Genomic DNA, 26082 nt, shown 5'->3' with positions numbered 1-26082 from the left:
GACATATGGCACAGACTTCAAAGAAGACAAAAGGATATATAGTGAAAAGTATGTCTACCTTCTATACCTAACATCCTGGTCCCCCAACCCCCTTCCTCAGAATCAACAACCATAACCACCATGTCCAGTTTCTTGCGTATCCTTCCAGTGATTTTCTACATGTACACTAGGATACCCTTACAATAGAATCCAAAGTCTTTACCGTGGCCAACAAGGTGCCCCATGATCTGGCCTCTGGCCACCTTGTCAACCTTATCTCCTACCATATTCTTCCTTAATCATCTGGCTCCAGCCATACCTCCTTGTTCTTCCTTGGAAACACCAAGTATTCTCCCATACTGGGGCCTTTGCACTTGCTGTTCTGTCTGGCATGCTCTTTTTTGAGATATTTACACGGGTCACTCATTTCATTCACATTTCTGATCAAATTCAGTGAGGCCTTGCTTGATCATCCTATCTAAAATAGCACCTCTCCCTATCACTTTTTATTCTTATCTTGCTTAGCATTTACTGTTACCTGACATTATATTATACATATTTTTTAATGTTTGTCTTCCTTCACTGGAATATAAACCCCATGAGTGCAGGAACTTTGCTTTATTTTCCACTGTGTCTTCAGCATCTAGATCTGAACCTGGATCATGATAAATGCTTAGTAATTTTTTTTTTAATGAACAACTGAATTTCAACGTGGGGCCTTTAAGGAAGTATGGGAATTCTGAGGTTAGAGGCAGTGTGAAGAGAAAGATGAAACTTAGAGAGGGAAAGGGAGCTTTGGGAGAACAATGAAGATTGCTGGGGCTTCAGGCTGTGTTTAGAGGACAAGGAGCTGACCAGCCCTGGAAGTGGAGAGGAGCTGAGCAGCACTGGGGAAATGAGGCCAAGGAACAAGGGCATTGTGAAGGGCTTTATGGAACCTGCAATCTCCGTGGGTTCCATGATAGATAAACTTATCTATACCCTTAGCCTGTTCCTAGAATTCCTTCTGCTTTCTGTCTAAACTGAAACCTGACTTGTTTTTTGAATATTACTTCCACTGTAGCCTTCCTTCTCCAGGACGTTTCTTGTCATTCTATACTGTGTGTGTGTTAAGACTGGTGGTTAGAGTCTTCGTCTGCTTGCTTTTCAATACCACTTTCAAGCCATTACCCTTCTACTGGCTCCTCCATTAAGGTTCATACTATATGTTCAAGCTACTGCTAACCTCATGGACACTCTCTGTTGATTGTAGACTTCATCAGACATAGAATATACCTTTTCATTCCAAATCAAGCCATTAACCTAGGTAACCTAAATGTTTGTGTAGATGACCTATCCTAAATCTTGGGCTCTCAATTCTTTGATGGCCTCTACTCCAGGGATTTTCACCTCCACTTCACTTCAATAACTCTCTTCTACAGCCGCCCCCTGCACTTTGTCATTACACACAACAGTTTTAACCCCAAAACCTTTTTTTATTGAGATATAATTGACATATAACATTATATTAGTTTTGGGTGTATAACATAATGATTCAATATTTGTACGTATTGCAAAATGATCACCATGGGTAAGTCTAGTTAGCATCCATCACCATACATAGTTAAAAAAAATTTTTTTCCTGTGCTGATAACTTTTAAGATCTACTCTCTTAGCAACTTTAAAATATACAATACAGTATTATTAACTATAGCCACCATGCTGTACATTACATCTCCAACCACAAAATCTTAAATTAAAAAATCTCACGGTCTGACTGTAATTTCTTATCCTTTAAGCTCTCACTCAGTTATTCTCATTACATTTTCTTTTACTCATTTGACCCTTCTTCTTTCCGAACAGCCTCTTCTCTCTCTTTTTATCCTTCACTATACAGATTTCCTGGCCTATCACTTGAACCTTTTTCTTGACAACATAATATCATCCTCTTCTTTGCACTGATGACATCCATTCCATGACTTGGAAAAACCTTAATCCTTTATCAAATGCAGCTAGCCTCGGACTAGCAAATGATTTTGAAGAAAAATCGCACAGAATTAGATCAGTGCCATTAAAATTTTTGCCTTTTTTTAAAGATTTTATTTTTCCTTTTTCTCCCCAAAGGCCCCCCGCCCCACAGTTGTATATTTTTAGTTGTGGGTTTAGCATGTGGGATGCCGCCTCAGCATGGCTTGATGAACGGTGTGCCATGTCCGTGCCCAGGATTCAAACCACGAAACCCTGGGCCACAGAAGCAGAGTGCACACACGTAACTACCCGGCCATGGGGCCGGCCCCTAAAATTTTTGCTCTTCAATGCACAAAAATATTCACAGAAACATGGGTCATAAAAACATACACACTAGAAAATGGAAAGAACTATGTGTCAACTATACCTTATCTGTGATAGACTCATACACAGAACAGCTGTTAAACCAAAATGAACTGGATCTATATAAGGTAACACATACAGAACTTTAAAAAACTGATGAGTAAGAAAAAGGAAGCAGCAAAATAAAACATAAGAATGTTGCCAATTAAGTAAAAAAAAAAAAAATTGTTCCTCCACTACTCCTTCTCAGGCTCTTTTTAGGGAACTCTTAAATGATGGGATCTCTCAAGGTGCTGTTCATTTCAACACCCAGTGAAAATTTGGGGATCCTGGTGGCAATAGAGTCCGGAAAGGAGGGGCTCTCACAAGGGGGCGCTGAGGAGAGAGGCTGGGTGAAGCGGGCGTTAAGGAGAGGGCAATGCAAAGCCCGACGCCAGAGGTCAAAGGGGCCTAGTGTTGCGGAGAGCGCTTGAGCCTCTGTGACGCGGTGGGAGGACCCAACTGAGAGCGGGAGGCGCGCGCGCCCGCGCGGCAGCCTCGCGCACAGCGGGGAAAGCGCGCGCTCGTGCGCTCACTGGCCTCTGTACGCCTGCGCCGCCGTTGCCGGGCACACGCCGGCTAAAGGACAACCTAGTGAAGGGGTGGCGGCTCCGGGGACTCCGGAAGCTCACCGTTCACCCGGAAATGGTTGTTGAGGAACATGGCGTTGCTGGTCCGAGTCCTTGTGAGTGAAGGAGTAATTTTCTGCGGTCGCCCGCCGGGCCCTGGGGTTGGCGTGGGACAGGGCGGGGCGGGAGAAACTGGAGGAAAGCGCAGGAGGGGAGCCTGTGCGGTAGCGAGGCTGCGCGGCCGCCTCTCTGCGGGAAACTGAGGCAGCTTCCCACCTCCCCCTTCCCTCGGTTTGGCCGTGGCTTCCCCTTTGGAGGAGGGGGTGAGTGACATCGGACCTAAATTTGATGAAGTTTGCTTTCCTCAGTCACCACCTGTGACCGCTTCTCCTCAGGGAGAGGCAGCACGTGGGGCACTGATGGAGTTTCGGGAGACCTGGGTTCTGGTCCCTTCTGTCACTAAAGCGCAGTGTGACTTTGGGCATTCACTTGCGGGCCTCAATGTCCCCATGGAAAAAACGAGGACGTTAATCTGCGGTCCCTTCGGATTCTGAGGTTCTCCGGGTTTGTTTCAGAGATCAGTAGTCACTCTTAACTGTACAGTTAAGTGGAGTACTATTATAGATTTTATTAGATTGAAAGCTGCACGGGAACCGAGGTCATATCTGTCTTTCTCACTTTGCCTAACAGTGTGTGGCACATCGTAGGTGTTCAATACATATTTGTTGAAGGATGAATGAATTAAGGAGGAAGGACTGCTAGAGGTCTTAGCGCCCATATGGGAAGCTGCTGCGCTTCTTGATTCATTCGATCCCTCTGGCATCCTCTGACCTCTAGAAATGAAAGGAGAAAGTGGCAGCAGGAAAAGGTTAGGAGGATGCAGAGCCTAGTTTCTAATCATGGAGGGATGGGAGACTGTATAATTTTAGCAAGTCTTTCAAAAACTAGGTCAAGGACATTGTTTTTCATAGCCAAACGTTGTGTATTCCTGCTTCTGGCTATCTTTTGAGTTGTTATTTTATAGTTGTGTTTCTTTCTTTTTTTTTTTTTTTAAACATTGGCACTTGGGCTAACAACTGTTGCCAATCTTTTTTTTTTTCCTGCTTTTTCTCCCCAAATCTCCCCAGTACATAGTTGTATATTTTAGTTGTGGGTCCTTCTAGTTGTGGCATGTGGGACACCGCCTCAACATGGCTTGATGACCGGTGCCATGTCCGCGCCAGGATCCAACCGGCGAAACCCTGGGCGGAGGAAGCTGAGCGCGCAAACTTAACCACTCTGCCACTGGCCGGCCCCCTACACTTGTGTTTCTAATATTTTTATATGCGGCTTACAAGGACTGCAGTTTTACTTCTTGCCTTCCGTGTCAGCGTAGCAAAGTGCAGTATCCTCGATTGCTGCTGAATAAATATTTGAAGCACGTATATTTAAATATATTGAAATATCCTAGAACCCACAGAAAGATTCACTTGGTGAAGTTAATTGTTGATGCCAGGGCAGAAATTGATTCAGATCTGAGGACTGCTGGGGAAATAGCAACTTGGATGTCTTAAGTTATTTAGTCTTTAAGATGGATGTTTTGCGGAAAAGATTTTGAAAAGTTTATTGGGCTGTAGACTTTAAATGAACACTTTGATTTGTCTTGGAAATTAGTCGCTGCCCCAGCTATCTTAAATATTCTTGCCTCTGAGCATGTGGAGTGTTGCAGGTTCATTTCTTCTAGAGTGGTGGCATCCATAGAAACCACCTCTCTAACTGTTCTCTGTTATTTGTTTTTTTATTTTTTTCTATTTATCCTTTTCTACTCTTTTTATGTAAAAAGCAAGTTTAGATAAGGAAGGTCACTTTGACTTTATACGGTGATTCTTGAAGTCTTCTTAGCATATGTTATAATGTAATGTGTGACAGAGCAATGGAAAATCCCTTAGGACTAGTTGAAAGTGCCAGTAAACATGAAAGTAGCAGACATATATTGATCACCTACTCTGAAGAGGCATTTGGGCAAGGTGCTGTGAGGAACTCACAAATACAGGAAGTGCTCCTGTCTGGAATTCTGAAGAGCCTTGGTTGAAAGCTTGGCTCCATTACCAATCATAGGTGTGACCTTGAGCAAATCCCCTAACTTCTCTGAGCCTCAGATTTTCTCAGTAATTTTCTAAGGGTTGATCAGAAAATCAATTGATTAAAGTGAAAATTAAATGCCTTTCTTCTTCTCTTTTTCATTCAGCAACTGTTTTGAGTGTTTACTGCGGTCTAGGAACTATCCAAGGGACCGAGGATGAAAAACATAGACCTTACTCTCAAGTTTATAATCTAACAGGAGAGACAGAAAAGAAAACTACTAATATGTACATGAATGCTGTGGTAGAAGTTTGTACCAAGTGCTGTGGAAGAGTAGAGAGACACCTAACCCAACCTGAGGACAAGCATCCATCAGAGAGAGGTGCCTGAACTGAATGAGAGAGTGTTAGGCAGAGAATGGGAGAAAGGTCATTGAAGAGGATTAGTTTATGCTAATAATGCTAGATAACCAAGGAACTGTCAGTAAATCTGTTTGGCTGGACTCGGGCACTTAGGGGGAAATGGCAGGAGATGAGGCAGGGCGTTATGTATCATGGTTAGGAGTTGGAAGTTTATCCTGAAGGCAGAGGGAGCCATTGAAGTATTTTAAGCAAGGGATGATTAGTTTTTAAAGGGTTTTTGATGCATTTACTCTGTTTTTTCCTCACTTAAATTTTTTAAAATTGAGGAATAATTGACATACAATAAATTGCACTTATTTAATTGTACAGTTTGGTAAGTTTTGACACAGGTAAACACCTAAAAAGCCACAGTAAAAATAATGAACATATCCATTGTTCTCCCAAATTGCTTTGTGCCCTTTTGCAGTCCTTTTCTTCTGTTGCTCTCCTCTCCCCCAACCACCACTGATTAGGGGAAGACTTGTTCCTTCTCTCATCTTTTAATTGAAATTTTAAAAATTTATTTTGAAAGTATAAAAAAAGTGAAAAAAGGTCAACATGGTACACACTCATACTAGATTTTTGTTTTAATAGATCCCTGTAGCAGTTGTAGTTGGATCAGTCAGAGAGGGCTGAGATGAGAGTCCTCAAGGCCATTCAGAAGCTGCTTAAATTGTCCTGGAAGAAGTGATGAAGGCCTGTACTAGTGGGGAGGAGCAGTGTGGTTAAAAAGGAAAGGATGGAGCCAGCCCTGATGGCCTAGAGATTAAGGCCTACTCTGCTTCAGCGGGCTGGGTTTGGTTCCCCCCAGCGTGGAACTGCACCACTTGTCTGTCAGTAGTGATGCTGTGGCAGTGGCTCACACAGAAGAATCGGAAGAACTTACAACTATGCACAATTATGTACTGGGGCTTTGCAGGGGGCCGTGGGGGCGGGGGGCAGGGAGGAGGAGGAAGATTGGCAACAGATATTAGTTTAGGGTGAATCTTCCCCTGGAAAAAAAAAAAAGGAAAAGGATGGTTTTAAGAGGTATTAAGGAAGTAGAGTCTACAGGGCTTGGTGAGTGGTTAGATGTTGAGAGTGAGCGAGAGGATGGAGTCCAACAGTGAGTCCCAGGTCTGCCGTGGATGACTGTGTTAATAGCAGTGTCCTTTGAGAATACTCAGCTGGAGATTTCTTTTTAACAACTGGAAAGTTGGTATTCAGGAGAGAAAGAGCAAGCTGAGATATAGATTGTAATTGAAGCAAGATATTGTTGAGATTTCCTGGGCAATAATATTGATAGCTAACATTTATAGGGCACTTACCATGTGCTAAGCACTCTTAAATATTTTATATATGTGAATTTACTTAATCCTTACACCAGCACTTTGAAAAGGTAGGCACTATTATTTTCCCCATTTTACAGATAAGAAAATTGAACCACAGAGAGGTAGTACTCCTGGAACTATTAGGCTACCCTTATTTTTGCCTGTTTCTGTCTTGGCCGATTTTTTCCCTTCTTCGGTGATGGCTATGGGAAGGAGGTGGAAACTCAAACACTGCTGCTGTTGAGTAGCTCCAGCAGAGGAGCTGGACATTTGAGCAGTGAAACTGGACATGTTTATGGTTTTATCACTTGTCTTGGGCATTGATAATCACTTTTGCTCTTTGACAGTAGTAGAAATTTTAGCAAGCCACTCTGATTTTTTTTTTAATTGTGGTAAACTACATGTAACATAAAATTTACCATGTTAACCATTTTTAAGTGTACAATTTAGTGGTATTAAGTACATTCACGTTGTTGTGCTACTATCACCTCCATCATCCACAGAACTTTTTTCATCTTGCAAAACTGAAACTCTGTGCTTATTAAACAGTAACTCCCCATGCCTCCCCCTCCTCAGCCTCAGGCAACTACCATTCTACTTTCTGTCTTAATGATACTGACTACTCTAGGTACCTCATATAAGTGTAATCATACAGTATTTGTCCTTTTGTGACTGGCTTATTTCACTTAGCATAATGTCTTCAGAGTTCATCCATGCTGTAGCATGTGTCAGAATTTCCTGCCTTTTTAAGGCTCTCCAGTATTGCGTTGTATTTATGTATATATACACTACATTTTGTTTATCCATTCATCTGTTGATGGACTCTTGAGTTGCTTCTGCCTTTTAGCTATTGTGAGATAGTGTTGCCGTGAACATGGGTGTACATTTATCTGTTTGAAGCTTTTTTTTACTTCTTTGGGATATATAGTCAGAAGTGAAATTATTGGATTGTATGGTAATTCTGTGTTTAATTTTTTGAGAATCACCATTCCATTTTCCACAGCAGCTGCACCATTTTACATTCCCATGAGCAAAGCACAGGGGTTCCAGTTTTTCCAAATCTTCGTCAACACTTGTTACTTTCCTTTTTTTTTCATAGTGGCCATCTTAATAGGTGTGATATAATATCTCATTGTCATTTTAATTTGCATTTCTCTAATGATTAGTGATGTTGAACATATTTTCATGTGCTTGCTGGCCATTTGTATATCTTTGGAGAAATGTCTATTCAAGTCTTTTGCCCCTTTTTTAATTGAGTTGTTTTTTTGTTGTTGAGTTGTAGGAATTCTTTATATATTCTAGATATCAATCCTTTATCAGATATATGGTTTGCAAATATTTTCTCTCATTCTGTGGATTGCTTTTTCACTTTGTTGATAGTATTCTTTGATGCACAGAAGTTTTTAGTTTTGATGAAATCTAACTTATTTTTCCTATGTTGCCTCTGATTTTTGTGTCATATCCAAGAAATCATTGCCAAATCCAGTGTCATGAAGCTTTTTCTTTGTTTTCTTCTACAAGTTTCATAGTTTTAGGTCTTATGTTTAGATCTTTGATCCGTTTTGAGTTAATTTTTGTATATGATGTAAGGTTTTAGTGTATTTTTTTGTTATTTTCTTAGTGTTTGCCTAGGGATTACAATTAATATCTTAATTTATAACAATCTATTTTGTATTAATGCCAATTTGATTTTGATGATATATAAAAATTTTGATCTATATAGCTTCATTCCTTCCCTCCTTTGTATCATTGTCATTCAAATTATATCTTTATACATTGTGTGCCCATCAACATAGATTTATAATTAATGCTTTATGCAGTTGTCTTTTAAATTAAAATAAAAATAATTACAAACAAAAATACATTTATGCTGTATTTTTTATTTATCTTGGTAGTTACCTTTACCAGTGTACTTTATTTTTTCATGTGGATTTGAGTTACTGTATTGTCAGAGGTCTAATTTCAACTTGAAGGTCTCCCTTTAGTATTTGTTGTAAGGCAGTTCCGCTGGTGACAGAATCTCTCAGTTTTTGTTTATCCAGAAAGTCTTAATTTTTCCTTCACTTTTGAACAGTAGTTTTGCTGCATATAGAACTCTTGTTTGACAGTCTTTTTTTTCTTTTTCCCAGCATTTTGAGTATTTCACTTTGCTGCCTTCTGGCCTCCGTGGTTTCTGGGCAAAAATCAACTGTTAATGTTATTGAGGATCTCTTGTGCATGATGAGTCACTTCTCTTGTGCTTGCAAGATTTTATCTTTGTCTTTCAACAGTTTGATTATGATATGTCTATCTGTGGATCTCTTTGAATTTATCCTGTTTGGAATTAGTTGAGCTTCTTAGATTTATAGATTAATGTTTTTCATCAGATTTGGGATGTTTTCTGCCAATATTTCCTCAAATATTTTTTTTCTGTCCCTTTATTTCTCTCCTCTCCTGCTGAGACTTCCATTACACATATGTTGGTTTGTTTGATGGTGTTGTATAGGTCTCTGAGGCTCTGTTAAATTTTCATTCTTTTTTCTTTCTGTTCCTTAGGCTGGATAATCTCAATTGACCTATCTTTAAGGTCACTGATTCTTTCATCTGCTCAAATCTGTTGAATGCCTCTAGTGAAATGTTCATTTTAGTTATTCTTTACAACTCCAGAATTTCTATTTGGTTTGGGTTTTTTGGTGATTTTTCTTTATTGATGTTCTCTAGTGAGATATGGTTCTCATAATTTGCTATAGTTTTTTAGACATGGTTTCCTTTAGATCTTAATTAAACATTTAGAATAGTTGGTTCAAAAATCTTTGTCTGGTGTGTCTAACATCTAAGCTTCCTCAGGCATACTTTTTCTTGATTGCTTTTTTTCCCCTGTGTATGGACCATGCGTTTATGTTTCTTTGCGTGTTTTATAATTTTTGGTTGAATACTGGACAGTTTAAACATGTAGTGTAGCAACTCTGGAAATCAGGTCTTCCTCCTTTCCTAGAGTTTATTGTTTTTCTGTTTGGTGACTTTTTTGAGTTAATTCTGTAAAGTTTGTATTCTTTGTTGTGTGGTCTCTGCTCAGTTTACATAGTGGTCAGGTAATGATTGGACAGAGGTTTCTTTAAATGCCTGCAATCAGGAAGTCTCCAAGTTTTTGCTGAGGGGCTCTGTGTGCATGCTGGGACATGTTTTTAATCTGTCAGTCATTTGACAATTCTGCCTTAACTTTCACTTCCTGCTTGTGCAGAGCCTCAAGGTTGACTAGAGGTGAGAGCTTAGGGCATTCTCAGATCTTTCCTGTTCATGCACACAGCTCTGGGCATGTGCACAACCCTGTGCTTGTATAAGGCCTTCAAATTCCCTTGAACATGTTTGGAACTTTTCAAAGCTCCTATGAACATCTCATTCCCCTGCTTTTCTTTTTAAGCTTTTTGGTTAGCCTATTGTTTTCCCTAACTGTTATCCATTGCCTGAGGCAGCTATGAAGTTAAACAATTGCCTCTGTTTGTTGTCAGCTACTGCTCCTGGGGAAAACAGTTTTCACACTGGATGAGTTCCAAGACAGCCTTGCAAGTGGAGTCTTCCAAGGAACTACTAGACAGATCAAATAATGCCAACTCTTTGTGAATAAGGCTTTGAGAAGTATCAACCCCATTCTGTAGTCAACTTTTCTCCAGAGAAGACTAGTTCCTTTTAGTGAATATTGCTATTTAGAAACCAAGTCTAGATGCTACGTGTGGTCATTGCTTTTGGTGTGTCATTGCTTCCAGGCCCTATCAGGGACAGGGGTAGGAAATATATGTATGAATATACATTTACATAACCTTACAGACATCTTTTTCTTTATCTACTTATCTATCTGCGTTAAAAACCTTTACCAATTACTCTGTTTGTATTTATTGTGGTAACATTGGTTTATAGCATTATGTAAATTTCAGGTGTCCATCATATTTTGATTCCTGTGTAGATTACATCATGTTCACCACCCAAAGACTACTTACCAATTACTCTAAATCCAACCCAATACCAACAGGGTTTCTTCTATCTACCCTTCTGCCTTTTTATATTTGTTTACTCCTTTCTCTGATAGAAAGCTGACCTCTCATCCTTAATATATTTACTGATTTGCTCAATTCCTTCCTGTATGTAATCAATCTTTTGAAAGCTCAGATTGGATACCATTAACAAAGTGGGAGGGGACAGAGTGTTCAGTAATTATTGAAGGAGTGGTTGAACACTCTCTGCTCCTCCTGTGTATAAGTAGCCTTTTGTAGTATGCCACATTGTAGCTTGCTGGAGAATTTGCTACAGTAGTGTTTGTCCTTTGTTCTATGGAATTGAATTAGTGTGCATGGCGGTCAGAGTACAGGCACCACTGGAGAATTACAGAGTGGAAGATTTGGTGACTATAGTTTATCTTCATTATTCACAGATTTTGTATTTGTAAATTCATCTACTTGCTAACATTTATTTGTAATTCCAAAAATAATACCCATGCTGCTTTTGTGGTCATTTGTGGACATGTACAGAGGAGTGAAAAATTTGAGTCACAATATGCATGTTCCTAGCTGGTTGAACAGGGCAATACTCTGCCTTCTTGTTTCAGCAGGCATACTGTAAACAAGTATCCATTTCACACCTATTTAGTGCCATGTTTTTTGTATTTGCATTTTTATGCTTTTTTTTGCCGATTTCCCTGTTTAAAACGGCCCTCAGGTGTAGTGCTAAAGTGCTCTCAAGTATTGCTAAGTGCAATAAGGCCATGATGTTCCTTACAGAGAAAATTTGTGTGTTAGAAAAGTTTTGTTCAGGAGTGAGTGATAATGTTATTGGCTGTAAGTTCAACGTTAATGAATCAACAATATGTATTAAATAAGGTGTCTTTAAACAGAAACACACATTAAACAAGGTTATGTGTTGATTGGTTGATGAAAATGTTGTGACCAGAGGCCTGCAGGAACCTAACCCTGTATTTCGCCTAGGAGCAATGGTTCAGTATTTGCTAACTCAGTGTTTGCAGTCACTTTATAAAACAACTATGGAGACTAGGAGAATCGACTACTTGTAAAGCCTTTTCCAGCTCATTAGTGAGCCAAGGAAAATACTGTGTATCTTAAAAACCACACACAGAAACAGGCCACTCATTGGACTGATTGAAGTGTAGTAAAAAAAAAAAGAACTGGTATGTCAGAATATTTTGCAATATGAATGTAAAATCACCTGCAATTTACGATATGCACAGAAAATAAAAACATGAAACCTATTTTTTTTTTTTTTAAAGATTTTATTTTTTTCCTTTTTCTCCCCAAAGCCCCCAGGTACATAGTTGCATATTCTTAGTTGTGGGTCCTTCTAGTTGTGGCATGTGGGACGCTGCCTCAGCGTGGTTTGATGAGCAGTGCCATGTCCGCGCCCAGGATTCGAACTGACGAAACACTGGGCTGCCTGCAGCGGAGTGCGCGAACTTAACCACTCGGCCACGGGGCCAGCCCCAACATGAAACCTGTTTTTAAAATTTTGGTTTTGAAGTGTTGGCGAGGCAAAAAGACAATAAAACCAGTTCCCACTTAGTACCAGTGTATGTATTATCCTATGTTAAAGGAGTAATTTTAACCACTGGGAATGGCCATAAATGTTTTCTCAATTTGGAAAAAGTTGGTGTTTACTAATTGTTATAGGCCTAATATGTTAGTACCTGTAAGAGGGAGAGAAGTATATCTACAGATTTATATTATAAATGAACTATTGGGAGAGGCGGGAAAGAAAAGGACCCAGCAGTCAGTAGAACCAGAACCTGAAGTCTGGAGAGACTTGAAGCAAACGAGCTCATGGTTTAGGTAGGAGTGAAGATGAGAGTCTCAGAAGAACTTATTGCAAGGGAGATTAGCTTGTCTGAAGAGGAGTGGTAATTCCCAAACCAGAGAATCTGAGTCAGGTTTTGGAATTGCTGAGTGGAGATTACAAGGCAGGATGTGTAAGTATAAGGTGAATCTAGAAAGGATCCAGTTGGTAAAGATCAGGTGTTTAAGTTTGACTAAGGAGGCACTTGGAGCCCCTACAAGCTTTTGAGAAAGGGAATTCCAGGTTCGAAACAATATTTTAAGAAAATAGTTCTTGCTGCTATGACAGTTTGCTGGGGAAAGAGGAGCTTACTTAACAATTGTTAAGAACAATTATGATGCCTTTCTGTGTGTGTTTTACTGTTACCAAGTGCTTTCCAAATGTTCCTTGGAACTCTCCTGTGAGGTAGCTTTTATTCCCACTTTACATAAGGGAAAATGGAGGCCCAGAGAGTTGAGTAACTAGTTCAGGGTCATGCAGCTATTTAATGGCACACTTAGAATTCAAACACTCTTTCTGCTACATCTCAGCAGTTTCAATTAAGAATTTGGACAAGAATTCTTGTTGTAGGATTGGAGAAGGAAAGAATGGAGCTGATTGCTCCTTTCTTCCAATATGAACTGATTTAAAGTATTGGCATAAGACTAAATAGAGCCAACATTTTGGAGGAAAATTTTGTTGACACTGGAAAAAAATATGATGAAGTTCTTAAAATCTTCTAAAAGTTTGCATTGTTCCTGCTTGTCGTCTCCTCCTACTTTTTTTTTTCCTTTTGGCCTGAATCTACAGAAGTTTCATCTTATCCCATATTTACATTTTTAGGAAGGGGACATTTGACATTGAATGATTCTGGTAAATCTGTCAGCTTTTGTAAACAAAAACCCAATAACTGTCTACCGTCCCAACAGATTAAACTTCAGCTGAAATAAAATATTTTTAAGCTTTACTTTTCATTTGAGACATAAGGTGCTGAGTGGCTTATTAGAAACAGTTACATAGTTTTAGAACTGCGAGACACTTCAGAAAGCATCTCTAGGTTTAAAATTTGAACACCTTTCTCTGTCCCTTCCTGCTTACTCAAAAGGAAGTGGAGATTCAGATTCAACTTAATATATATTAAGTTAGATATACTGCAAGGTATAGCCATTGATTTTTCTTAAAATCCTGAGAAGTAGGGATTTTTCTTCATTTTATGGAAGAGTCAACAAAGGCTCATAGCTCACTAACCCTGGAGCCAAGAGTCAAATCAGTGCTTCCTGATTCCAAGGACATGGCTCTCTCCACGATACTATGTTATGTTTTAATTGGTTCAAGACTAGGTCATAGAGTATTAGAGCTAGAAAGGATTTTGGAGATATTCCCTTTACCCTTTCATCCCATAAATGAGCAGGGATTCTGGAGTTGGGCTGCCTGGGTTCAAATCCTAACCCTGCTGTTTGTTAACTATCTGTCCTTGGGAAGTTACGTATCCTATCCATGCCTCAGTTTCTTTGTCCGTATAAATGGGATAATAACAATATACCTAGATCATTGAGTGATGATTGTGAGGTTTAAATGAGCTCATCTTGTAAAGTACCTAGAACAGTGCCTGGTGCATAGTAAGTGCTCATAAGTATTACTAATAATTGCTATGAGGAAACTGAGCATTGTTTAGGTTAAATTGCCTGTAAAGATCATATTAGAGTAGTTGATTTAAACTAGAATCCAGATCTTTGACTCCTAGAATTGTAGTTTATGCTTGGCAAATTGTTTTCAAGCAATGTGTATACTTAGTTCTCATGATGGCCCTATAACGTCTATAGGTCACGTGAAAGCAACCCGTGGATCCCCCAGAGTTGGTCCCTAGAATAGAGATTTCCAGTGCTGTGTACATGGATGCCATTTATGCAGTGGAATGTATTTCAGATTCAAAAAACAGACTTCTCATTAGCAAGATAGAGCTCTCTTTTCTACAGTGTAGCCTTTTACTTTGGCCCAGAGATCTTTCTGAGGTCAGTTAATGCCAGAGGGAAAAATCAAACTTCAGTCATAGGTCAAACAACCTTTTAGTCTCTCTTCTGTCCTGGAAATCAAGTTGTCTAAGTATGTTTTCCTACCCTAAAAATTTCAGCCCTAGTTTCTTCATCCTCATGGGAATGATGGTAATCCCAGCACTGCTTACTATAAAGGGATTTTATGAAGATCAGATAAGTCAGTGTTTATGAAAAGGCATTGCAAACTCTAATTTAAATGATAATCTAATTGTAAAATGCCTGAAGTCTGCTGATTTTCTTCTTCTGAGAGGGAGCCCATATCCCCCTGCTTGAGTCACTTATTACTAAAGTTCTCTTACTTGCTGGGTCCGGAATAGGTGGGCCTCCATCTTATCCTTGGAGAGATGAGCGTGAGGAGTCTTGGTTCTGGTTCTATTTTGGATGTTCTCCTTTTATGTGCCCTGTTCTGGAAGGGTTTCTAAACTTAGATATGCTCTTTGCCTTCTACATATGGAGTCTGATATAGATTTTTGATGGAATATTTTTTTCTTTCTCTAGGGAAACCGGGTTAGCATTTCCCAGTGGGTTCCAGTATGCAGCCGATTGGTACCTGTGCCTCCTATGCAGGGACAGTGGGGCAGGGCTCTGTCTGGCACTTCTCAGGTAAGGTTTGTTGTTCGTTTGCTTGGTATGAAAACCTTAGTGTTTATGTGCAAATGTCATGTATTTATAGGTTAGCCAACCAAACTGTGATGGAAAACCTCATGAGACCACTTTTGGGTCTCTGTGGTGCCAGCTTAGGACTGATTCCTGCACTATGGTGTCCAGGGCGTTGCTTCTAAATACCCTAGCAGTAGAATTTAGTCTAGGATACCATGCTACAGTCTGATGATTTTTACTGTTGGGAGTGTTGCCAGATATTCATCTCAGAGTTAACTTTTCTTCGGTTTTCTTTTTGTAGCTACTTTGTACCACTTTTATTTGGGATGAGAAATGTTTCTTTCTTTTTCTTTTTATGAACATAAAATCCAAGGAACAATTATTTGAGACCTTAGTTTGCCACTGGCCATAAGATTCACTTTTTTATAATGTAATCTACTGTGGGCCCTCCTTGAGAGTTTTTTCCTCCTGATTTTTGTTACAAATAATTTAGTAATAAAGGAAAAAAATCACCCATGACCTCAAACCTGAAAACATCTGCTGGTTCTTTTCCACTCCTTATGTATGTGTGTGTCTGTACTAATTTTTTGCTTAGGTACCTTAACAAATATTCACAGAATTTAATGTTCTGTTGCCTTTTTACTTATTAGAGCAGACATTATTCATGTTAGATAGATTTTATAATTAAATTTTTTGATGGCTATGTGCTATTCTATTTACTTAGGCTTTGATATTAAAATTATTTCCTTTTTTTTTTGCCGTTATAGGCCTTAGTGTACCATTTTCTTGATATATAGTTTTTTAAATTTTATTTTATTTTTTTTAGGAAGATTAGCCCTGAGCTATCATCTGCCGCCAGTCCTCCTCTTTTTGCTGAGGAAGGCTGGCCCTGAGCTAACGTCCGTGCCCATCTTCCTCTACTTTATATGTGGGATGTCAGCCACAGCATGGCTTGCCAAGCGGTGCCATGTCCGCATCCGGGATCTGAACCAGTGAACCCTGGGCCAACGAAGCGGAGTGTGTGCACTTAACCGCTGTGCTACCAGGCCGGCCCAGTTTTTGTTATTTTTAATTATTTATAACAGATAAATTCCTATGAGGGTCAAAGGTATACCTCTCCAAAGTTTACCTCTCTAAAAAGTTAGTTTAATTTATACAGCTACCAGCAATGTATATATAACTAGTTTTTCATCCTTACCTCCCCTAAATTGAGTGTTTTTCAAAAATTTAAACCAGTTAGGTAGAAAATGTTATCTTGTTTTACTTTGCAATTCTTTTTTTTTTTTTTTTTTTTGAGGAAGATTATCCCTGAGCTAACATCTGCTGCCAATCCTCCTCTTTTTGCTGAGGAAGACTGGCCCTGAGCTCACATCCATGCCCATCTTCCTCTGCTTTATATGTGGGATGCCTACCACAGCATGGCTTGCCAAGTGCTGCCATGTCTGCACCTGGGATCCGACCCCTGGGCCGCCGAAGCAGAATGTGTGCACTTAACCGCTGCGCCACTGGGCTGGCCCCTGCTTTGCATTTCTTAATCTATCAGGGTTAAACGTTTTTTTCTGTTTATCACTTGTATTCCGATTTGTGAAAATCTTATGGTTATGTCATTTCTCCATTTATTTACTGGGAATTTATTTTTCTTAACAATTTATATGAATTCCTTCTGTAGCCGTTAACTTTCTTTTTCATATTTGATGAATTAAAATTTTTGATATGCATAATTATATAACTATAATTTATTTATATAAATATAATAAAAAATATTTAAAATATAGAATAATTCCCTTAAACTAATTTGTAAGTCTTGTCATCTGAGGACACATCTTGTTTATCCCTCTATTTCCTGGGCTTCTCTCTAAGCCTGGCACAGAGCAGACACTAAAAGTATGTTGAATGAATGAAGAATATGCTTGTGCAGAAGAGGCATCTACTTTGGGTAGTCATGCAGCTGTTTCTTTTCAGAGTTGGCCTATGTTCTGTTACTTTTTGTGCATTGGAAAATTTTAATAGAATTTATCATATAGTTCTAAATCATATGTTGTTTGTGTGTGCATAGATGATGGAGGAGGGGAACTCATTATATGAATCTCTTACTTGTGCCTTATTCTTTTGAATCAATAAACATTTCTTGAGTACCAAATATGTACCAGGTATTGTATTAGGCTCTGGGACAGCATTATCCATGTAAATAATTGAGTGGTTTATCTCATGCTGACAAGATGTAATTTTAGCCAATGTAAGTAAACTGGACATTTTGTCATACCGACTGTACCTCATTGGCACATCTTCCCATCTTTGAGGTTCCTGGTTGGAAGCCCCTGCCTCAGAATGACATCCTCAGGTACATGTCAGACAGGGAGGCAAATTTGGCTCAAAATGAGGAAGAACTTTGTGTTAATTAGAACTGTAGTGTAATTGAGTGTGTGGGTTGCATTTTGACATAGTAAATTTACTAGTGGAACTATTCAGGCAGTGGTTGAAAGACTATGTTAAGGGCATGACATAAAAGAATCCTTCAGGGGCCGACTCCGTGGCCGAGTGGTTAAGTTCGCTCTGCTGCAGCGGCCCAGGGTTCAGATCCTGGGCGCGGACATGGCACCGCTCGTCAGGCCACGTTGAGGTGGCGTCCCACATCCCACAACTAGAAGGACCTGCAACTAAGATATATAACTATGTACAGGGGCGGGGCGGGCGGGAGTTGGGAAAAAAAAAAGATTGGCAACAGTTGTTAGTCCAGGTGCCAATCCTTAAAAAAACCCGGAAGATTGGCAACAGTTGTTAGCCTAGGTGCCAATCTTTAAAAAAAAAAAAAAAGAGAATCTTTCATTGGCCGAGTGGTAGTATTAGATGATCTCTAAGGTAATGTCCAAAGCGATAGTTCTGTTATTTTCAAAAAGCTAGGAACATTGTACTCTTCCCTCTGTCTCTCCTATATAACCTCTTGAAGTTCTGTCATGCTTTGATGAGTCTACTTAAAAAAAAGTTATTTTGAAATAATTTAAACTTACAGAAATGTTGTAAAAATAGTAGAGTTCCCATGTACTCTCTATCTAGCTTTCTCTAATGTTAACATCTTATATAACCATAGTGTAATTATTGAAACCAGGAGATTAACATTGATATAATACTATCAATGAATCTACACACCTTATTCCAATCTTACCAGTTTTTTTCACTAATGTCCTTCTTTCCGTCCCTCAATTTGGGTTTGCCTGATATTTTCTTATAATTAGATTGAGGTTATGCATTTTTGGCAAAGTGGTGATGTTCTGTTTTCAGCGCATCATATCAAGGGATACATGATGCCAATATGGCTTATTACTGATGATGTCAATTTTGATCCCTTGGTTATTAAATTAGTGTCTGTCAGGTTCCCCTATTATAAAGTTACTATTTTTCCCTTTATAATTAGTAAGTATCTTCTAAGAAGATACTTTGAGACCATGCTGATATCCTGTTTTTTGTCATACTTTTTGCTCACACTTTTAGCATCCATCCATGGTTCTTTTTTTTTAGCGATGTATAATATTAATTAATTATTTTAAAAATTGTAGTAAAAAACCCTGTAACATTAAAGTTACCACCTTAAACATTTTTAAGTATACAGTTCAGTAGTGTAAAAATATATTCACATTGTACAACAGATCTAGAACTTTTTCGTCTTGCAAAACTGAAACTCTATATCCATTAAACACTAATCCACCCCACCACCCTTGGCAACTACCTTTCTGCTTTCTATTTCTACGATTTTGACTACTTTAGATACTACATATGGGTGGAATCATACACTATTTGTCCTTTTGTGACTTAATTTCACTTAGCTTAATGTCCTCCAGGTTCATCCATGTTACAGGATTTCCTTTTTTAAGGCTGCATAATATTCCATTGTGTATATATACATTTTCTTTATCCATCCATCTATCAATGGACATTTGTGTTGCTTCCACATCTTGGCTATTGTGAATAATGCTGCAGTGAACATCAGTGTGCATATATCTCTTCAAGATCCTGCTTTGAATTCTTTTGGATGTATACCCAGAAGTGGGATTGCTGCATCACAAGGTAATTCTGTCGATATTTCTTGACTGCAATAGTCATTACTGTAGTGTTTGCCTAATGGTGATTTTCTGTTTCCATCTTTACTACAACATTGATTGATTGGAATTCTACTGTACGATAGAGCTGTCACTTCTTCCCCATTTGTTTATTCAGTTATTTACCTATATCAGAATGAGCTTATGGATATTTATTTTCTTCTGTGAATTATAATCCATTATTCTCATTATTTACTTTATTGATTAAATTGTCCCAAGTTTGACTCTTGGGAACTCGTTCAAGTTCCTTTCTACATGCCTTCATCATTTTATTTTTTCCAGCAAGATTAGCCCTGAGTGAACATCCACTGCCAATCCTCCTCTTTTTGCTGAGGAAGACTGGCCCTAAGCTAACATCTGTGTCCATCTTCCTCTACTTTATATGTGGAACACCTGCCACAGCGTGGCTTGATATGTGGTTCATAGGTCTGCACCTGGGATCCGAACCAGCGAACCCCAGGCTGCCAAAGTGGAGTGTGCAAACTTAACCACTGTGCCACCAGGCTGGTCCCACCTTCATCATTTTTTGAACACTTCCTTATTTCCTGGCATGACAAGATATTTCAGGTTCATGTTGTATTTTCTTTGCTCTAGCTCTAGATTCAACAATTTCTCTGAGGAGCTGTGGTTCCTTTTATCAGAGAATGGTATTTAGAATATTTATTTATTTATTTATTTTAAAGATTGGCACCTGAGCTAACATCTCTTGCCAATCTTCTTTTTTTTTCCTTCTTCTCCCCAAAGCCCCCCATTACATAGTTGTATGTTCTAGTTGTGAGTGCCTCTGGTTGTACTATGTGGGACGCCACCTCAGCATGGCTTGATGAGTGGTGCCATGTCTGCGCCCAGGATCTAAACTGGTGAAACCTTGGGCCGCCAAAGTGGAGCACACAAACTTAACCACTTGGCCATGGGGCTGGCCCCAGTATTTAGAATGCTTAGAAATCAAGATCTGGGTGCTTAGGTTTCACGAGCCTGTGTTGAACTCTACTCAAGTTTTTGAAAGTAGCTTGATAGAGGGGGAAGAAGATAGCTCTGAATATATATTCTACCCCTTAATGAACTTCATGTCTTAGTATCCTTATTTCTAAAATGAGAAAAAAGTAGTATCTACTTTACAAAGTTGTGAGATGAACATAAGTACAACACCAAGCATACGGGTGCTGGGCATATAAGAGATCTTCAGTAAGTTGTAACTGCTATTTTTGTCACTATTTATGTTCATGCTACTTGGGTAAATTTTCTCCTCACTGTATAAATTGAAACTTAAAAAAATTTTTGTCCTAAAACTACCTTAAGCAAGTTGCAACCTCTCTCTGAGTCTTAGTTTCCTCATCTATGAAATGAAAAGGTTGGACTTAGAAGATCTCTGAGATTTCTTCCAGCTCAAGTCTTATTATTCTAAATTACTCCTTAGTTCTTCAGTTGCTTTTTCTCCAAGGTAAACAGCCTCAATTCATTTCAACCTTTCCACTAGGACCTTTTATTCATCTCTTTGATCATTCCTGTGGTTCTTTTCTGGACCTTCTCCAGATTGTCCTTCTATTTAAAAAAAAAAAAAAAAAATCCACCTAGTTTTTATTGAGTGTCAGCTCCAGGCCCAGAATGGTGTTGAGCACTGGGGCAGAAAATAAAAGAAGTCTAAGGTAGGTAGGCTCTGCCCTGGTGGAGCTTTATAGTTTTGCTGAAAGGGCCAGACACATTCAGCCATGGTGGTATTCAAGAATTGCCTGAGTCCTTCTCTCCTTCCCTTTTTTTCTTTTCTTATCTTTCTTTTTCTCGCTTTCCTTTTCACTTTCAGAACCTTTTTGGAAGCAAAAAATAAGGGTAAAGTCTTATATTCCTTTTAATGAGGGGTCGTCTGAAGAAGAGTTTCTCATTGGAGTTGTCTTGAACAGGTCTTTACATTTATCTTATGCATTGTAGTTTACACATCTCTTTCACGTACATTATTTTATTTGGTTCTCAAAGCAAATTTATGAGACACACAGAGCTAGAGCTTCCGCCCAAGTTTTTCTCTTTCCTCCACCCCATGCTTCCTCACCTCTGCCTCCTCACTCACTTTCTCTATCCTGCCCACTTCTTAAGGCTTCTTTATGAAGTCTTTTCTAATGACTCTAGGTCATTCTTTTCTATCTCCAAATTTCTGTTGTATGCATTGCCTATTTCACATCTTTAAGCAATTTTGTACATTTTATTGAAGTATAATAAATATACAGAAAAAGGCATAAAGCATAAATGTACAGATCAATGAATTATTACAAAGTGAACATAACCAGCACCCAGGTCAAGAAATAGAACCCCAGAAGCCTCCTTGATCTCCTTCTAGTCACTGCCCCTAACCGAGGTTAATCACAGTCTTCCCTTTGAACACCGTAGAGTAGCTTTGCCTTTTACGTATATGGTATGTACTTTCTTGTGTTTGTCTGCTTTCGTTCAGCTTTCTTTTAGAAATTCCCCTATGTGGTTTTGTGTAGAAATAGTTTATTCATTCTCATTGTTGTGTATATTTTATTATGTGGATATACCATGATTTTTTTAATCCATTCTTCTATTGATGGATATTTGGATTGTTTCTAGTTTGGACTTTTATTAATAGTGCTACTATGAACATTCTTGTGTGTGTTTTTTGGTGAACCTATTTATACATTTCTGTTGAGGTATGTACTTAGAAATGGAGTTGCTGAATCTTATAGGATGTGCATACATACATTCAGCTTCAGTAGATACTACCAAATAATTTTCCAAAGTGATTGTACCATTTTACACTCCCACCAGTAGTGTATGAGAGTTCTAGTTGCTCTACATACTTGCTAACAATTTTTTTTGTGGTAGGTGATCTTTAAGCATTTTAAATTGTGATATTTAATTCTGTTTCTTCTGTAGTCAGTCTTCTCTTCTCCACAAGATTGAGTGCTCCTTGAGGATAGGGATTCTGTTTGTGTCCTAAAACTTGACATAATGGCTGACATATCATGGGCATTTAATAGAGCTTGGATGAATGAAACATGTATGCATAGCATGTGTGTGAATAAGGACAGGAAGTAAACAATAAGAAATAACAGTACAGGTGGTTGTGTTTGTTCATTCATAAAATGTTTGAATGTTTTCCATGTATAATGCACTGACTTGATTCTGCTAATATATTTAGTTCCTACCCTCATGAATCTTTTTGGTAATGGTAATAGAAAATAAGCAAGTACGTAAAAATATAATTGTACATTGTAGTGAGTACTATGAATGAAATGAACAGGCTACTGCTATGATAGAGAATAAGGGGGTGATAAGAAACTATTTTGGATAAAATGGTCAGAGAAGGCCTCTTGGAAAAAGTGACATTTGAGTATTTCAGGGTATTTTTTCTCTTTTACAAAAAGTTATTTATTGCTATCTTTTCAGTTTAAACAAAGGAAAAATTGATGTCTTTAAACATCGAGGGAATCTGTTTTGGGGGGCATGGGGGTACAAAAAAGTAAATGTGTGTGTTTATAGATATGTATAGGTATGGCGAAACCAGATATTGTCCTTGGTACTAGATAGCTAGGTACTTCAGTAGTTCACTATAGTGTTAAATGTTAACTCATGAATAATTGTAGGACAGAAATACTTAGGTGAAGTAGGTGGTGAGACAGCCACAAAAGTTACTCCTGGAGCTGTGGGGGAAGAGAACGATCATAGAAGAGAACTCACCCCAAAGCACAGCTCCTTGAAACTGCCGTTTGTGTTTTTTGAGCCTGTTTGAGTGCTTTGTGTTCTAGATGGACCGTTACATTGATGTATGTGATGTAATGGGAGGTGTTCTGTGTTTTACAAAGCCTGCTTAATACCTATGAATTAAAGCATGTGTCCTTGGGAGTGACCAGAAGAATCCTGACTAATCTTTTAATATCCTTGTTGTAGAAAGAAAAGTAAATAATAACTCTCCACAATTAGAAATTCTGTTTTTCCTTCATTAGAATTAAATAAAAGATCATTTTCGTTTCATGTGTCCCGTCTCTTCTTGGAATAAACCAGAATTGAAGCAGTAACCGTCCTCCTGCTCCCTCCCCACCCATTTTTGTTGTATAGGTAATATAACAGTACTGAGAGTTTGGAAACTAGATTCTTAAACTTATTCATAATTCTGCTAACTTAACAAAATAACTCTTTCATTTCTGTGTGTTCCTTTCTAGACTTGCCCATATGCATTCGTGTTTTTAACTATAATTTTATACGTATTATAAGAGATTTTTCATGTTGCTAAAGATAATAATCTCTGATGTAAACTGTGGACTTTGGGTGATAATGATGTCTCAGTGTATGTCATCAATTGTAGCAAATGTACCACTCTGCTGGGGGATGGTGATAGTAGGGGATGTTGTGCATGTGTGGGGGAGTGGCTATATGGGAGCTCTCTGTACTTTCTGTTCAGTTTTTTAAAAAAAGATTTTTATTTTTTTAATTATTTTTATTATTTTTTTGTTGCGGTAACATTGGTTTATAACATTATATAAATTTCAGGTGTACATCCAAATAATGTGTTGTATGTTAGTAGCATTTATTCTGTTCAGTTTTGCTATGAACCTAAAACTGCTTGAAAAATAAAGCTATTAAAAAAAAACTCAATAGTTACCTGATTTTCCATTGAGTGACTGTACCTTAATTTAACTAACAATCTCCTTCCTTATTGGACTTTTTCCCCATATTTACTCTTGTGAATAATGATGTGATGAGGATCTTTTACATGTAGTTTTTTGCCTTGGGAATTTATTTTCAAAACTGTGTTTACTGGCCTTAATTATAATAATACCAATCTAAAAGAGTTATGATGAGGATTCAATAAGGTAATATATGTAAGACGTTTAGCATAATACCTGGCACATAATAATTATAAATAATTGTTATATTGCCAGAATGCTTTCAAATGCAACGTGTGAACATAAAAGGAAGGCAATTCTGAACAATGATGATGTTGATGATATTGATGGAAGCTTCTACTATTTATTATCTGTTTTGCGAAAGGCACTGTACATATTTTATCTCATTTAATCCTCACTACAGCTGAGGTTCAGTAACTTGCCCATGGCCACCCAGTTTGTAAGTGGCAGAAGCAGGTTTTAAACTTAAAATTGACTGATGTTGAAGTCTTTTTTTTGTATACTGCACTGCTGCCAATGTTTAAGTAGGCATTTATTGCAATTCTAGTTCTTAGAGTTGACTCAGATTTATTTAGTTCCAGGTTTCCAGGGCTGAATCCTTTATTTATTCAAGTATTCAACAGATATTTATTGAGCACATACCATGTACCAGACACCATTCTAGGTGACGATCTTGGATCCTCTCTGTGATCGGATCACCAGGAACTGGGTTAAACAAGGTTGGAAAGATTTATAGTCTTTACTTTGGAGCAGTTCTGCTCGGATTAACCCTCAAGTCAATGCTTAGTGTTGCTTACATCTTTTTTTTTTTTAAATCCCCCAGTGGCCCCAGATGAGCCAGTTCCTAGCATGTGGTAGATCAGAACAGATTCCTGGGATAGACATACAGCTGAGTAGGAAGTCTCACACCACAAATAAGGTGAGAATTATTGGTGTTTTCCATGTTTATAGAGTGCTTTCACACAGGTGTTCTTGTTTGAATCTCAGCAAAATTGTTAGTTGGATGAGGCAAGGAATTTTATCAAACACAGGTGAGGCTCCAGGAGGTGAAGTGACTTGTCATAAGGATGGTAAGTGACAGACCAACTGAATATTTGAACCTAAGACTTCTGATCCTACGTCCTGTATTTCTTCCACTGTACTGTCTTGCTTTGAAATGCTTTAGAGAAAAAAGTCTTTATGAATTTTTTATATTCTAAAAATAAAGTCGTATTAAATTTTGCAGAATTTCTTGTTGGTTATATAGCCTGCCCTCATTTGGGGAGGCTTAGCATTACAACAGGTTTTCCTTGGAGTTTATTTGCGAACTACAAGACTCATATCTTCTGTAGTTGTTAATAAAATTTGTTATACTAAAAAATGCAAGAGTTATTTATTCAGTGCTTGCTTTGGTTGATTATGGTTTTGAATGACTTTTGACTGCTTTCAGACAGTATTTTTCTTTCCTTTTCCTGTTATGTCAATAAACAGAACATTCCTCTTCTCAGAATTGTTTTTTTGGGAAATAGGGGTCAAGATTTCCTTTTAAAAGTACTCTTTTCCCTAGAACTTTTATTCTGATACACGGAATCTATCATTTCCTATACATGGGTTCATAGGCATGTGGTCAGTGAGATGGGTATTTCTTGCTCTGAAATTTGGAGGACATCTATTAGAGTTCCAGATGTATTTGCACTGAGTGATAAGATGCCCAGAAAAATGAGAATTAAGAATTCTAGGTGAAAACAATAAAATGTAAGTAATAAAAGTACCCTTAGACCTAATGAGGAACAAAAGCATTCTTTAAAAAAAATTTTTTTGCAACTAATTTTGGTCCCCTTCTTTTTGGTTAAATAGCTTTCTGCTACCAAGGATTCCCTGCAGCCTGTTGAGGAGAAGGTTGGTGCCTTCACAAAGATAATAGAAGCCATGGGATTCACAGGACCTTTGAAATACAGTAAATGGGTAAAGTCTTTTAAGTTCTCATTTTTCTTTTTGGGCTTATTGCTTTCTGTTCCTCATAAAAAGAGTTTTTAAAGCTTCTGCTTTGCTTTTGTGAATTTCATACATTATTTTGAGAGCTTTAAAATGTGTTGTTGTCCCCCACCCCCTGTTCCAAGTCACATCTGTACAACGTGTGGGGCTGAAAATCCTCCCTCTGCTCCCTTAACTGGATTCCTTAGAAGCATCTCAGTAGCAGGGGAGCCAATAAGACTGGGCTTTCCAGGCCCTTATAATGTGATATGCCATATAGAT

The 26082-nt window shown here is 38.3% G+C and overlaps 1 protein-coding gene across 2 annotated transcripts in view; it reads left to right on the top strand.

The window, feature by feature from the left end:
• Positions 1 to 2669: 2669 nt before the first annotated feature.
• Positions 2670 to 26082, top strand: part of UQCC1 (ubiquinol-cytochrome c reductase complex assembly factor 1) — an 88589-nt gene continuing 65176 nt past the window's right edge. Inside the window, exons 1-4 of one of the 2 annotated variants that reach the window (XM_001501608.6) lie at positions 2670 to 3013; positions 15015 to 15119; positions 24671 to 24766; positions 25684 to 25791. In XM_001501608.6, coding sequence (XP_001501658.1) covers positions 2990 to 3013; positions 15015 to 15119; positions 24671 to 24766; positions 25684 to 25791 — 333 coding nt within the window. In that variant the 5' untranslated portion in view covers positions 2670 to 2989. The remainder of the gene's footprint in view (positions 3014 to 15014; positions 15120 to 24670; positions 24767 to 25683; positions 25792 to 26082) is intronic. The other variant, XM_070247416.1, reaches the window with a different exon arrangement.

Source organism: Equus caballus, chromosome 22 (genome assembly GCF_041296265.1).
Source record: "Equus caballus isolate H_3958 breed thoroughbred chromosome 22, TB-T2T, whole genome shotgun sequence".
Classification (NCBI taxonomy): Eukaryota; Metazoa; Chordata; class Mammalia; order Perissodactyla; family Equidae; genus Equus; species Equus caballus.
The sequence above is the reverse complement of the archived record's forward strand: the minus strand, read 5'-3'. Positions and strand labels throughout refer to the sequence as shown.